Below are 15,206 nucleotides of genomic sequence, written 5' to 3' on the forward strand. Positions count from 1 at the left end.
TTGTGTCCTAATTTCACGTTAAGAAAAAATTACAGCCTTCCTCCAAATAAACACTAAGGTGGTGCTTAGCAGCTGTTAAAAACATTTCCAAGCACTTTACTATTTTTATCTTCACAACTCTATGAAGAAGATATCTTTATTTTATAGGAGAAATCTACAGCCCAGGTAAGTTAACTCCCTCAGGTCACAAAGCCATGAATCAGTAGTACAGGGTATGAACCCAAGTATGGTTTTGGAGCCTCGCATTTTCCAGGTGGCAGTCATCCTTGATCCCCACCACATGAGGCACATGCACGCAGAACATGGCTCTTCTAAAGAATATCAGAACACAAGGTGACCCCCTTAGGTTTCAAATACACATTTCCCAGAGCTCCTGTCATACACACTCATCCACCTGCACCTACACCCACACTGAACCAGAGCACTAAAATACAAGGAAACTTTTATTTTCAATTTTCATCAAGAAATTTGCTGTGGTTTTTTATGCTTTTGGTTCTTTTCTTTTTTTTTTTTTTTTTTTTCCACTTTATTTCATTCTAGCTGCTCAGTGGCTGGAGCCGCTGGGTTCCTGGTATTAAAAAGATGCCAACAGAGGTAGCTGTGTCTCGCCCAGGGGCCCGGCCCACTCTGAATACCCCCCAAAAAGGAGAAAAGAAAACACAAAATAAACCAACAAAATAAAACCAAAAGGAGGAAGAAATTCAGATCGTTTTCTTCAAGCCTGGCGGGAACCCACAAGAGTTTGTGTGTAACAGGCGTTACGGTGGGGAGAAGCCAGGGCCCAGAAGGCCAGCCCGCCAGCTCCCTGCAGATGGCGCCGGCGCTACTGCTGCATGTCTCTCCAGCAGGAAGGGCACCACCGCCCCTCACTCCCTCCCCTTCCCCAGTGCACTGGGGGCTGTTCCTTTACAATGTGGAAGATGGGGCAGAAGGAAGGAGAGGGTCTCTCAGGCCCCAGGGGAGAAGCTGGGCAAGGGAAAGTGAGGAAGGTCACTGCTCAGCGGTGGAGGTGGTATCATCGATCCGGATCTTCACTGCTGCTGGGCTACCTACAGGAAAGAGAGCCAAGGGAGTCAGAATTCCAAACCATAGGAATCTACCTGATCCCAAGGGAACTCACCGGTAAGCCCCTGCACCCCCCAACCAGGAGAGCAATATTACAAGTTCCAGACTGGCTCTGCTGGAACAGCTGGCCAGAAGAAAACACTCTACCTGCTGTGGAGTAGGTTCGGGTGCTCGGTTTGCCAGGCGGCTGAGAATGTTACGCTCTGACATCTGTAGCCTCACAGCAACTGGGGGAATTCGGGCTATAGTAGCTGGGAGTCGAGTCACATCGGCTTTCATGTCACTCAGCAGTTCTTCTAGCTGTTTCAGAACTGCATGGGGTAGGGGTGCAGGGGGAAACAGATGGTGAGCTGTGGTAGTCAAGACTGAGATCCTTCTTAGCACGGTGAACCAGGCCCCTCTGTTACTTCTCAGTGATCCAAGTGACTGATGTGCTGGAGTATGGTCTGTCAGTCAGAGTCACCTGACTGGCCTCCACCATACCCAAGTTACTACTTCTTATATTCCACTTCCAACTGTCCATGATGCTATGCTTTTTTATGCCTCAATGCACTTTGCTCCATATTGTCTCATCTGTATTCTCCCTCCATGAGAGAAGCTTATTCCTGTTGTTTCCTTTTTTCATCATCTTCCCTCTCCAGCTTTTGGAGCTATCTCCTCCTTCCTTTGTAACAGCCTTTTTTTTCTCATTTCACCCTCCACCCCACCCCCCATGTTTGAACTTTAGTTAGAAACAAAATGTTGAAAGGGATCTAGAATCTAACTGCATCTTAAATCACCTGAAGTCACCTCTAAATTATCTCAGATGATACTCTATTATTCTGCTTTGCTTTCCACCTCCAAGAACTTGAATATATGGAGTTAAAAGAGGCAAAGAACCACTGTCCTTGATTGCCTCTAAGATATTAGCTTTTCAAGGAAGAAGGCAAAGATCCCAGCCAGAGGGACTCTGAAAGTTTTGGAAACAAGGAGTAACTATGTATTCGGGAGGAGGAAGGAGACCGAGTCAGCAGGAGGCAGGGGAGCCACTGGCTACCTTTGTGCAGGACTGCATTGGCTGGCTTGTTTCCTGCCATTGACTCCTTAGACAGGTGCTGATGACTCTCCGCCAAACACTCCACCTCAGCAAAGCGGGTGTTTAGGGCCATGGAAGGGTGAGAAGGGTCCTCGGACATGTTCAGGTAAGCTGCCCGGCGCAGCTGTTCCTCAATCACCAGGGCTTGTTCTAAGAGCTAGAGAAGGATAAAGAGGAGATGGGGGTTGGACTGATACTTACTCTGATTTTTGACAGGCTTCTCAGAACCCATAAAGAACCTTACAGATGGCTCCCCCACACACAAGCAGCTCAACATCACATTGCTTTTGCTTTTTTTTAATCCCCATTTGGAAGTCCATGTTTTTAAAACTCCTTGCCCTTTATTGATTTGCTTATACAAAAATGATAGTTTCAATTTAGAAAGTAGATCGTATAAAAAATTAAGATTGTAAATAATTGCACCTCCTAAAGATACTGTTAACATGTTCTGGTTTTTCTTTGCATATATATTTTTTTATGTACCAGAGATCACTCTCTCTCTGTAGATCTACATCATGGCTTCACTCAAAATTCCATAGTAAAAACCTTCCTTTATTATTAACTGCTCTTGACAAAAAATGCTTTTTTTTTTAAATTTTTTTTTAACATTTACTTATTTTTTGAGAGACAGAGAAAGACAGAGCAGGAGCAGGGGAGGGGCAGAGAGGGAGACACAGAATCCGAAACAGGCTCCAGGCTCTGAGCCATCAGCACAGAGCCCGATGTGGGCCTTGAACTCACTAACCATGAGATCATGACCTGAGCTGAAGTCGGATGCTTAACCAACTGAGCCACCCAGGCGCCCCTGACAAAAGATGCTTTTTAGTGGTTGCATGATAGTCCCTTCTATGGATATACCTACCACATCATATCACTTAAGTTGTTTTACTTTTTAAAATTATTTTATTTTCTTTTGTCTCCATATCTCATTTCCATTCCCTTTCCTTCCTCCATAGGCAACGCTTATAATATACTTACTGCGTGGTTTTTGGTGTTTTTGAAGACTGAAATGTTGGTTCATGTGCATATTTCTAATTTAACAAAATGTTGTTCTGTACACATAAAAAGCTTTTTCTTCCTTTCCCCACTTCAGATCTTTTTAATTTGTTCAATTTATGTTGTTCTATTACATATATTTTGTTTCTTCTGTTGCTTAGAACGCTTCATGATGTGAACCCACATTTTACCTATGCACACTCCCAGTGTCCCAACTGAACATCTAGGTTGCCTACAGGCCCCACCACCAAAAATTATGCTGCAATGAACACTTACACGTCACCTGATGGAGCTACGTAAAAGGTTCTTTGCAATATATTCCAAGGGACAGAATGCTGTTTCAGAAGTTATAAGACTTAATTTGCTCAAGTATCCATCCACTCACTGGTTCTTAAAAACAATAAAGCCATTAGGGGTCAGGAAATAGGACAGTATGAGAATAATGGGCTGTTGTTTCTTCCACAGGACATGCTTCATCAAGCAGAATAATCTATCCCCAGACAGACCAAGCATCTACTTTCAATCTACAGATCCTGTCTCCTTCACCAACTGCCTCTTCCTGTCCCATACTATGAGCTTTCTCCAGGGCAAGCCCTTGGCTTGCTATTCTTTTAACGCACTCCCTTAAGTGATTTCTCCTTTCCCAGTTCAGCCAGCACCTCTGTGCAAATGATGCTTTTTGAACCTTCATTTCAAAGCACTGAGCGTTCTGATCCCACTCATGTGGTTGATCACTCTGATCCCACTTGTTTATGGTGATGGGGGTAGTGGGAGAACACTAGGACTTTTTCTAAAGTTTAACTCTACAAACTGCTCCCTCTTCATACTTTTCTGAACTGCCAATGATCATTTTTCTTGGTGACTCAGGCTCAAAACTTTAGTTTGTATCTCAAATCCAATCAGTCAAGAGTCAGAAAACTATGGCCTATGGCCAAAATCTGGCACATTGGCTGTTTTTGTATGGCTCAAGAGCTAAGAATGGTTTTTTTACATTTTTAAAAAAATATCTTGTTTTTCTACGTAATCTCCACACCCATCATAGGGCTCGAACTTGTAACCTCAAGGTCAAGAGTTGCACACTCTACTGACTAAGCCAGCCAGGTGCCCCAGTTTTTTACATTTTTATTTTATTTTATTATTTTTTTTTTTAATTTTTTTTTTCAACGTTTATTTATTTTTGGGACAGAGAGAGACAGAGCATGAACGGGGGAGGGGCAGACAGAGAGGGAGACACAGAATCGGAAACAGGCTCCAGGCTCCGAGCCATCAGCCCAGAGCCTGACGCAGGGCTCGAACTCACGGACCGCGAGATCGTGACCTGGCTGAAGTCGGACGCTTAACCGACTGCGCCACCCAGGCGCCCCCAGTTTTTTACATTTTTAAATGGCTAGAAAAAAAAATCAACAGTTTGTGACACTTTATAAAAATTATATGAAGGTCAAATTTTGGCATCAATAAATACAGTTTTATGGGAACACATTCATACTTACTCGTTTATCACCTGTGGCTACTTGCACACTACGAGAGTATTTGCAACATGTACGTCCCACAAAGCCTGAAATAGTTACTATCGAGCCCTTTAATAGAAAAGGTTTGCTGACCCTACAATAAATCAGTAAATCCTATCAATTATTTGGTATTTTGTTTCCTTTATCTTATCCTTTTCATTTTCTACAACCAGCACCACAGCCCAGCCTTTGCTACCTCATGACTGTACAGCAGTTCTGTAATCTCATGAATGCTGTTTCCATTTCCCTTGGTCCTATCAAAACTCTTCACAATCCTTCAATGCCTGCCCATTAACTAACTATAGGGTCAAGTCCAAACTCTCATCTGGTGCCAAAAAACGCACCTACTGACCTCTAACCCTTACCTATCTCTCCAACCTACCTCCCACCATCACCCAAACAAGTGTTCTCTACAGCCCGACTGGACTACTTGCTGTTTGCAAACACCATAAGCTCTGCTGCCTCTAGGTCTCTGCCCTACCTAATCCCGTTGGTTCAAACAGCCTTCTGTTTCTATCCAGTTATCTCTATTACATTAATCAAAACTTAATTCCAATACCAGCTTCTCCACAAAGCCATTTGGGAGCTCTCTTCTGGCTCCCTAATTTTCCCTGGAGAACTTCCATATGAATCCCTCCCAATACACAGAGTGGCATTCATTTTATCACACATTTGTCTCTACCTTAAACCAAAAGTTCCTTGAGAATAGGCACCATGCCTTATTTTTGTATCCCTGTGCCACTCGTTGCTTGGCACATGTTTGAAGATTTATTAGTGTACATTTCTTACCCCCCAGTTACAGTCAGCCTAAAATCCCCATATCTTGTCTTCATGGTATCCCATTTTGATGGTCTGCACAAAGGTGCCCTCAATGTACGTTTGCCGAATTCTAGACTGAGACTCTCTTCAGCCCTGGGTTTACTAACTCTAGTGATTCTGAGAATGAAGCTCTACCTTTGCATCTCCTCTTTGCATCCACCCCACCCCTTATCCACACAGGTGCTCTCAGATGCAGATAAAAGTAACACTAGCCCACTGACAGCCCTCCCTCTTCAAAGATCCAATTCAGTCCCATCTCTGTATCTTTCCTGCACACTCCAACCTACAGTGTTCCCCCAACATATCCACTGCATGTCTGTGTCATTTATTGGTATGTATGTATTTAACTAGGCTCCATGCCCAACGTGGGGCTTGAACTCATGACCCTGAGATCAAGAGTTGCATGCCCTACTGAGTTAGCCAGGTGCCATTCTGTCTGTGTCATTTATTAGGCACAGTCATCTTCAGCCCTTGAAGAGCTGGTTAACTTTCGAGTCTCTAGGTCTTAATTTTTTTGCTTTTTTTTTTGTAACTTTTTATTTAAGTTATCTCTGTATTTGTGGGGCTTGAACTCACAACCCCAAAATCAAAAGTGGCATGCTTTTCTGACTGAGTCACCCAGGTGCCCCCATATTTCTAATATTTAAGATACTTGGGAACAAAGCCTTTCACAATATAAAAAGTTAAGTAACATACACAGGAAAACACAATAAAAAGCATGGCTGCATGAATAGACTACCTCCTTTGTAGTCCCTTCTGCACTGTAAAGGCTGTCATTTCAGCGCACCTGGGTGGTTCAGCTGGTTAAGCATTCAACTCTTGATTTCAGCTCAGGTCATGATCTCAGTTTGTGAGATCAAGCCCCACGTCTGGTCTCTGAGAGTGCAGAGCCTATTTGGGATCTCTCTCCCTCTCTTTGCCCCTCCTCCTCTCCCCAAAATAAATAAATAATAAAATAAAATAAATTAAAAATAAAAGCTGTCACTTCAACATTTCATTCCTCCCCATCCTGCTCACCTTGAACCTTCGGGCTAGAAACTTATTCTTGATCTCTAAGAAATTGCCACGATTCATTTCACCCTTGAAAGGTTCATTGAGGATGGCATAGCGTGGGTCATTCTGGATGTCCTGCCACCGGGCATAGCCATGGCTATTGGAAAATTGCTCAGGAAAAACAAAACAAGGAAAGAACCTCAAACATGGGATCTTCAGAAACCTTCACCAAGAACCTCAGCCCAGCCTCAGGCAAAGGATACTTTATGATGCCAGCCAGCAGCCAGTAGTCATGTCGCCGATGCCAGATCTCATAAGTCTTCTTGGTGACTGTGGCTGCCCGCTCCTCATTCTGCCAAAGGGAGTGCAACTCTGAAGAGAATTTGGGGAAGGTTGGGGAGAAAAAGAGACACAAATGTCTTTAAGAATTCAAAAAACTCTTTACCTCTGCCCCCACAGATGCCATCTTAGTAGTATGCCATGCCTATGGCTTTCTAACACAGAATCAGCTTGACAGTCCCTCATCTAATGAAGTCTTTGTACAGGAACCCTAATTTCACTTTAGATGCTTGTAACCCCAGATGGTCCCTCATTGTCATACCAGTAAAACCACCATCTGCGATGTTGAACATAAATCGCTGTTTAATATTTTTTTTCTGCTTCTCGTCATTCAGGTCCTTGGGGGTCTCTCCATTCTGAAGCATCACCTCTTTTTTCTCTTCTTCTTCTTTCTTCTCTTCTACAGGATATGCAGAAGAAAAATATCAGCGCCATACAAAAGCATAGCACCTTGGCCTTTACCCACAGCATTATATGCTGCAAGTATCCAGCCACCTCCACCCTTTCTCCACACTGTTTCTCAAACCCAGAAAAAGATGCCACCGGCCCATGACAATCATATGTAGGGACAGATGGAGTCTTTTAGCTTGGGATAAAATAGCTATATGGGTGTGGATGGGAAGAGGCCAGGGGCTATCCCAGAGATAAAATCCTTGCATCTAGTTTTAGAGTCCTTTTTAATCATAACCAGCTTCTCCAAACACCCACCTTTGTCCTCTACCACAATGGGAGTCAGATCTACTGCTGACTTCTCCTCTACCTTCTCCACGTCAGCAACACCTGGGGAGAACAGATGGCATCGAGAGTGTATAAAGAAGAATGTTTTGGGGTGCTTGGCTGGCTCAGTCACAGACATGCAACTCTTGATCTCAAGCTTGTGAATTCAAGCCCCATGTTGGATGTACAGATTACTCAAAAATAAAATCTTTTGGAGCACCTGAGTGACTCAGGGATTAAGCATCAAACTCTGGATTTTGGCCCAGGTCATTCATGATCTCACAATCTGTGGGACTGAGCCCTGAATCTGGCTCTGCACTGATAGCATAGAGCCTGCTTGGGATTCTCTCTGCCCTTCTCCCATTTGCGTGCACTCTCTCTCTCAAAATAAATAAACATTAAAAAATAAATAAATAAAGGGGCACATGGGTGGCTCAGTCAGTTGAGCGTCCAACTTCAATTCAGGTCATGATCGAGCAGCTCGTGGGTTTGAGCCCCACTCAGGCTCTGTGCTGACAGCTCAGAGCCTAGAGCCTGCTTCGGACGTCTCCCTCTCTCTCTCTCTCTGCCCGTCCCCCACTTGCACTCACTCTCAAAAAAAATAAAACATAAAATTTTTTAAAATAAACATTAAACAAATTTTTTTTTAACAAAACAAAAATAAATAAATAATAATTAATTAATTGACTTAAAAAAGAAGGGGGTCCTGGGTAGCTCAGTCAGTTGAGCATCTGACTCTTGGTTTCAGCTCAGGTCATGATCTCACAAGATCTAGCCCCAAGTGGTGCTCTGCACCGACAGCACAGAGCCTGCTTGGGATTCTCTCTGCCCCTACCCTGCTCATGCTTGCTTTAAATTTACATATTAACTTAAAAAACAAAATAAAAAAATAAAAATGTTCTCTGTTCCTCACCATAACCAAATGGAACAGTCTTTTTTTTTTTCTTCTTAAGTTTATTTATCTACTTTGAGAAAGAGACAGGGGAGTGAGAGCACATGCAAATGGGGAAGGGGCAAAGAGAGAGAATCCCAAGCAGGCTCTGCACTGTCAGCAAGGAGCCTGACTTGGGGCTTGAACTCACAAACCCTGAGATCATGACCTGAGCTGAACTCTGACGCTTAACTAATCTAATCGAGCCACCCACATGCCCTGGAACAGTCTTAATCCTAAATCTCCATGATTAACATCATAAAAGACATCTTAAGGGGGAAAAAACCCTCAATTTAAATTCAAGGGTGCAGGATTCTTCAGGGTTTCACTTCTTCCTGACACCCCATAGCCCAGTTAAAAGTCCAAGAGCTTCACAGGGATCTGCACAATGTAGTACTTGAAAATGTGGATACCTTTGGGCTCTGTCTCCATCGGTTCCTCTGTTCTCTCCTTCACCTCTGCCTTTTCCACTTTCTCCTCTCCCTCGGGAGGTTCAACAAGGACTTTTTCATCCTCTGAGGCAGGGGCAGGGGGTTGTGTACACTTCAAAGGAAAAAGACGTAAGTTGAAGCAAACAGGCCAACGATCGAAAAGGATGAACGGGCTTATCCATTTACCTTTGGTATGGCATCCAGTCACCCCCATCTCTTACCTCGACAGTGGCCTCTGGGGCTGCAGATTTAACCTCCTTTTCTCCTTCTGCACTCTCTTCTTCTTTGAGGCTATTCTCTTCTATTTTTATCCCATCCTCTGCAGACCAACAGAAGACAATTAATTAGGAGGAAGGTCCTAGACCAGCGAGAAGGTCACACCCGCTCAGTTTGTCTCATCTTAAGTTGTCCTCTCGTGCCTTTAAGAGCCAGCCCTATTCTTAGGACGGCTCTCCTAAACTGAGAGGGAGATTGCTCTGTGTCCTGCCAGACTCCCCTGTTAGAGCTGAGCACAAGGGAGCAGACAAAGCATAGGCAAGGACAAAAGACAGAAAAAGAGAGTACAAGCACACTTACCAGCAGGTGGGGCAGGTGCAGGGGTATTGGGTTGTGTGTCCCCTGGAGTGGAGGGTGTGGGAGTCTTTGGGGAAGGTGACCCTGGCTGGGACATTTTCTTGTTCTCCTCTACTTCAGCAAGTTCAGGCATGCTCCAGCGCCCATTGACATGTTCAAACTCCTGAACCTGGAGCAATAAGACAAGATAGTGAAGACTCAATTCCAGCTCTAGGCTCCTTTCCTATTGGCCCTCCAGTTTCCCCTACAAACTCTGAACAATGAAAAGAGGCTCAGGGCTCACCTTCTTTCGAATCAAGGACATGACACCAATTCTAGTAAGGACATGCTGGCGAGACAGGCCTTCTCGGGGGACACCATCAGCAAAGGTCTCAGCCCCATCTGCCCCCGGCTCACATAAATGTCGCATAAAAAGAGACACATAAGCCCTGTAGTAAGGAAGTGAAAAATGAGTTAAACAGCTATCAGGCCAACTCCTAGATGAGATCTTTCCAACCACTTAGGCATTAACTTAGGCAACAACCACTCTGGCTCCATCTTGAGATAAAGCCCACAATCGCATTGAAGGATGGTTCTCCAGATCCCACACCACACCCCAGGTTCTCTTCTAGGGAAGCTAGAAACACAAAGAGCCCTATTACTAACAGCTTCACCCATCAACTTCAACAGAGAACACGGACAATTTCCCTGCACAGCCTGGACGAGTAGTGTGGAATGACCAGAGATTAAAAACTCTTGCTCTGTACAGTCACTCCAGCTCTCAACTTACTTGAACTCTTTCTCTGATTTGCCTCGCAGATCTCTCACAAGCCACTGGGTGGTAAAAGCATCCTGAGGTGGCATCCCATATCGCATAATTGCATTAAGAAAGGCTTTTCGCTGACGAGCATTAAAGCCAAGTACCTAGAAGAAGGAGGAGCCTACGTGAGAGGGAGCAGGTCTTACTCCATCAAAGACCAAATATCAAGCACTCACCCATCACCCCTCCTTAGAATCAAACAGCACTTACTTCAATATTCCCACCAACACGGGCCAACAGAGGAGGCAATGGCTTATCTTTATCATTCCGCAGGCCCTTGCGACTGGGCCTGCGGGGAGCTGCAAAAAGAAAAGGAGGCATAAGCGACACTGACAGAGGTATTAAACAAAGGAACATTTAAAAGTCAGCAGAAAGGCACAGCCCTCACCTTCTGAGCGTTCATCAAAGTCTTCATCACCTTCCTCTGAGGCCACTGAATAATCGGACTGGTTGTCGGACTGGTCGTCCTGCCAATCTGGAGGGAGAGAGGGCAGATGAGCGGGGCCCACTGCTCTAGTGGAACGGCCCATGGGTGGGGGGCGGGGCCGGCCACACACACCTCGGTCCTCCTGGGAGCCATCATTGTAGTTGACCTGTTTACGGATTCTTTTTCCTTTGCCCAGATTTCGGGCTAGATCTTCTTGCTGCTGCTCATAATGGTGCCGCAGCAATTTCTCCCAGTAGTCAGGATCCACACTTTCTTCCTGTTTTATGATTTCTCGTTCTACCTCCTCTTCCTCCTGGGACAGAGGGAGGGCCAGGACTCAGGGGTGCTGAAGTCAGCACCACCAGCTACCCCTGGTCCTCACAGTTCCCACTGTGCTAGCTCCTTTTCAGGACTGGACTCTGAAACACTTAGTGTGCCTGGTTGGACCTAAGAACTTAAGAGAAATTTAATTGACAGGACATGGCTCCTCATAATTACATAGAGATTAGCAGTCAACATAACTAAAGAAAAACGTGAGATGAAGTTATCACAAGAGAAGCATGAAGAGACAGTATGCTTTCTTCTAACACTTTTTACTGAGACCTACACAGTTGGGAGACAGCAAAATATACGAAAAAGAGATTAGATAGGAAGGGAGAATAGAAGGGCTTCTGGGGGCGCCTGGGTGGCTCAGTCGGTTAAGTGGCCGACTTCGGCTCAGGTCATGATCTCGCAGACCGTGAGTTCAAGCCCTGCGTCGGGCTCTGTGCTGACAGCTCAGAGCCTGGAGCCTGTTTCAGATTCTGTGTCTCCCTCTTTCTGACCCTCCCTCGTTCATGCTCTGTCTCTCTCTGCCTCAAAAATAAATGTTAAAAAAAAAAATTTTTTTAAAAAGGGCTTCTGAAATACTACAAAAAATCTTCATAAGAGATAAAGTAGAAGGACCATAAGCTCTTCTGTTCTTCATAATTTCATAAAAATTTGCCAACCGTGTGCAAAAAACAAAACCAAATTATACATACATACTCTCTTATGTTCTAGTAATGTTTACGTTCCTCCAAAAATCTTTTTTTCAGACACTTCAAGACCAGTAACTGATTCCAAATCCCTTACATTAGAACTAAACCACTACTAACAGCATATTAGAAACACCCTAAATGTCTATCATTATGGAACTAACTGAACCAATTCCTGGGGGTGGGGAGTGGGCAAAATGGATGAAGAGGGTCAAAAGGTACGAACCTCCGGTTATAAAATAAACAAGTCCTGTGAATATAACACACAGCATGGTGATTACAGTTAATAATCACCGTATTGCATATTTGAAAGTTGCTGAGAATAGATCTTAAAAGTTCTCATCACAAGAAAAAAAAATGCACAACTATGCATGGTAACAGATGTTAACTAGACTTACCAGGTGATCGTTTCACAAAATACATAAATATCAGATCAATTTGTTGTACAACAGAAACTAAACATATATGCTGTCAATTTTACCTCAATCTTAAAAAATAAATCATGGGGGCACCTGGGTGGCTTAGTGGATTAAGTGTCCAATTCTCGATTTCAGCTCTGGTCATGATCTTATGGTTCATGGGATCCAGCCCCACGTCAGGCTCTGATGCTAAGAGCACAGAGCCTGCTTGGGATTCTCTCTCATTCTCTCTCTCTCTCTGCCCCTCCCCCGCTTGCTTGTTCATGCTCTCTCTAAATAAATAAATAAATATTTAAGTAAATAAATAACGGTACTTACAAACAAAGATATATTATGCAGCAAAAAAAAGAGGCAAAGGGGAGGCCTGGTTGGCTCAACTGGTACGGCACATGACTCTTGATCTCAGGGTTATAAAGTATGAGCCCCACACTAGGTATAGAGATTAGTTAAAAAATATATAATCTTAAAAACAATTTTTTTTAAAGGAGGAGGAGCTCTTTATGTAATTTATTTGGGCTAAATCTCCAAGATTAATCAAATGGACAAAAAGCAAGGTACAGAACATCATATATGACTACTTTTGTGTTTAAAATGAAAAGGGAAAAAAGTGTTTATATGTGTGTATGTATGTATATATAGGCACATGCGTGTATACATATGTATGAATGTAATTTGTATGCACATAAAATACCTTTAGGAAAATATACAAAAAACTGAAAACTTCAGTTATCCCCAGGGAGGGAACTAGATGGGAAAGAGATACCTTGGTATCTTCTGAATTTTGAATGTGCATTACTATTTATTCAAAAAATACAATTTAAAAAATCTTATAAGGTAGATGGCAGCCACAGCTGCTAATGAGAGGGCCATTTGTATACCTGAGTAGTCAACAGCAGAGGTTATCACTGGGAGGACCACCCTCCCTTCCCAACCATTCAGCATGTGCTGCCCCAAGCCAATCACCCCTCCATGCAGTCACTGCCCCAACAGAAACACAAAGCACCTTACAGGAGGGCGGTTTTGACTGAATACTACAGCCCACACACCTATGTCAGACTTCTCAGTCACAGTTCCAACAGAGTCTAGTAGCATCATCTCCAGAAGAAAACAAAGAGAACAGGTATATATCAGAAAAACACAGCAATAAGGGGGGGATGGTTTTGAGTTGGAAAGCTGGGAAAAGATGGCAAAGACTGCCAGAAAGCTATGCCAATTCAAAGAACTCTGAGTTGAATGGTCTAAAGAGGACCAGAAGAAAAAGTCAATTTGTTTTTTTCATTTTATACTCTACTTTTGGGGGAGAAAATTATTAAAGAAGCCACACATTCATCAGTTTTAGGGGGTTTTTTTTGTTTTGCTTTTGGTAAAAAAGGAAAGGAAGAAAAGAAAAAGGGAAAACAGTTCTATTGCTATAAAAAGTACAGGGAAATAGGGGCACCTGGGAGGCTCAGTTGGTTAAGCAACTGACTTCGGCTCAGGTCATGATCTCACAGTTTGTGAGTTGGAGCCCCACATCAGGATCTCTGCTGTCAGCACAGAGCCCGATTTAGATCCTCTGTCCCCTTCTCTCTCTTTGCTCTTCCTCCACTCACTCATTGCACACACGTGCAAGCGCCTGCTCTCCAAAATAAAAATACTAAAAAAAAAGAAGTACAGGGAAATAGGCTGCCCAGATATGCATCTCATCTCCTGCCTTTTCTCTCAAGAGATTTGAGATAGAAATCAAAAGTTTATTTGTAGGATCAATAAACTACAGAAGATAAAATGAGATTCTGATAAGGAAGAGCTAATATATATATAAATGTTTTGAGTGTGAAATTTGGCTATGAGTTTCCTGATAGCCACGGCAAAAATGAGAATGTGACTGCCCATGTGTGATAATATTTACTTTCAAAGAGGTATATCAATTCAATGTACTGATTTACCTACAGATGTTTTCCTCTTGTCTCAAATACCATCCTGGTCGCAATAACAAATTCCAGACCAGTCATCAAGCACAGCATGGCCTTGGACTCATACTCACCCCCATCTCTTCTTCCCGCACCACGTACTGGGCCACTTTGAATGAGCTCAAATATTCATTCATGCCCTGCAATTCTGTGTCTTCTGTCTCATCCTGGTTACGGTCCAGAAGTCGCTCAATGGCCTTATCATCATAGTGGATAACACTGCTATCTTCTCCCTCTTTGTTGTCTCCTCCTACAAAGAATCAGGGGTCCATACCCTCAAACTCAGATTCAGCAGCTGCAGTGAAAAAGCAAGTCCCACAGGACCCTAGGTCCAAGTCTCAGGACCCTAAGTATCAAATATACCCTCTAGAGAGGCCAAGCCCCACACCAAAACAAGTTCCTGACTAGCTCACCTCCATCTGTGGCTTCATCCTTAAATAGTTCTTCAGTGCCAAACTTGAGGATGTCATCAAGCTCCTGTTTGGACATGGATCCAGTCTTGGAGCCCAGCCCAGGCCGAACCACTAGATGCGTCAGCATCATCTTCTTCTTTGCCACCTGCGTGATGCGCTCCTCCACTGACGCACGGGTCACAAACCGATATATCATCACCTTCTTATTCTGCCCAATACGGTGAGCTCTACTAAAAGCCTGAAGGTGGGCACAATGCAAAGTCAGAAACTGAAGTAATCCTATTTTCCTGCTTCTGCGTTTGCCTTCACACAAACTTCCCCCCCCCAGACCCCACCTTCTCTCATGTTACCCCCAAATTAAGACCTTGGCTAACCCAAACTCTCTGGTTCACAATAAGGTAAAAGACACAAAAAGAATCTACTGTTTTCCCCTGAAACAACTAATTCCAGATGGTGGAGCCCTCACAGAGAACACTGCATTACCAATAAGTTACTGTATATGAAGGCCACTACCTCTGCTCACCTGGATGTCATTATGGGGGTTCCAGTCAGAGTCATAGATAATAACTGTGTCAGCAGTGGCCAGATTGATTCCAAGGCCCCCAGCTCGAGTAGAAAGCAAGAAGCAGAACTGTTGAGCACCCGGTGCTAAGGAAGGAACAAAAATCATTAGAAGGGTCTCCTGAGGGGCACCTGGCTGGCTTAGTCAGTAGAGCATTTGACTCTTGATCTCAGG

The 15,206-nt window shown here is 43.8% G+C and overlaps 1 protein-coding gene and 1 non-coding gene across 8 annotated transcripts in view; both read right to left on the reverse strand.

Annotated features, from left to right (window-relative positions):
* Positions 1 to 432: 432 nt before the first annotated feature.
* The window catches only part of CHD4 (chromodomain helicase DNA binding protein 4), a 30,151-nt gene continuing 15,377 nt past the window's right edge, over positions 433 to 15,206 (reverse strand). For 3 of the 7 annotated variants that reach the window (XM_030321509.2, XM_030321511.2, XM_030321506.2), the window contains exons 23-40: positions 14,994 to 15,118; positions 14,471 to 14,708; positions 14,132 to 14,307; positions 10,806 to 10,986; positions 10,635 to 10,721; positions 10,457 to 10,545; positions 10,217 to 10,350; positions 9,731 to 9,875; positions 9,451 to 9,616; positions 9,096 to 9,193; positions 8,857 to 8,986; positions 7,504 to 7,575; positions 7,058 to 7,195; positions 6,720 to 6,828; positions 6,481 to 6,613; positions 2,099 to 2,297; positions 1,213 to 1,376; positions 433 to 1,049 (exon numbers count right to left, since the gene is read on the reverse strand). In XM_030321509.2, the coding sequence (XP_030177369.1) occupies positions 1,032 to 1,049; positions 1,213 to 1,376; positions 2,099 to 2,297; positions 6,481 to 6,613; positions 6,720 to 6,828; positions 7,058 to 7,195; positions 7,504 to 7,575; positions 8,857 to 8,986; positions 9,096 to 9,193; positions 9,451 to 9,616; positions 9,731 to 9,875; positions 10,217 to 10,350; positions 10,457 to 10,545; positions 10,635 to 10,721; positions 10,806 to 10,986; positions 14,132 to 14,307; positions 14,471 to 14,708; positions 14,994 to 15,118 (2,402 nt within the window). In that variant the 3' untranslated portion in view covers positions 433 to 1,031. Of the gene's footprint in view, positions 1,050 to 1,212; positions 1,377 to 2,098; positions 2,298 to 6,480; positions 6,614 to 6,719; positions 6,829 to 7,057; positions 7,196 to 7,503; positions 7,576 to 8,856; positions 8,987 to 9,095; positions 9,194 to 9,450; positions 9,617 to 9,730; positions 9,876 to 10,216; positions 10,351 to 10,456; positions 10,546 to 10,634; positions 10,987 to 14,131; positions 14,308 to 14,470; positions 14,709 to 14,993; positions 15,119 to 15,206 lie in introns of all 7 variants that reach the window. The other 4 variants (XM_030321510.1, XM_030321507.1, XM_030321508.2 and 1 more) reach the window with 3 other exon arrangements.
* Positions 9,279 to 9,418, reverse strand: LOC115519605. The gene has a single exon (XR_003970600.1).

Source organism: Lynx canadensis, chromosome B4 (genome assembly GCF_007474595.2).
Source record: "Lynx canadensis isolate LIC74 chromosome B4, mLynCan4.pri.v2, whole genome shotgun sequence".
Classification (NCBI taxonomy): domain Eukaryota; kingdom Metazoa; phylum Chordata; class Mammalia; order Carnivora; family Felidae; genus Lynx; species Lynx canadensis.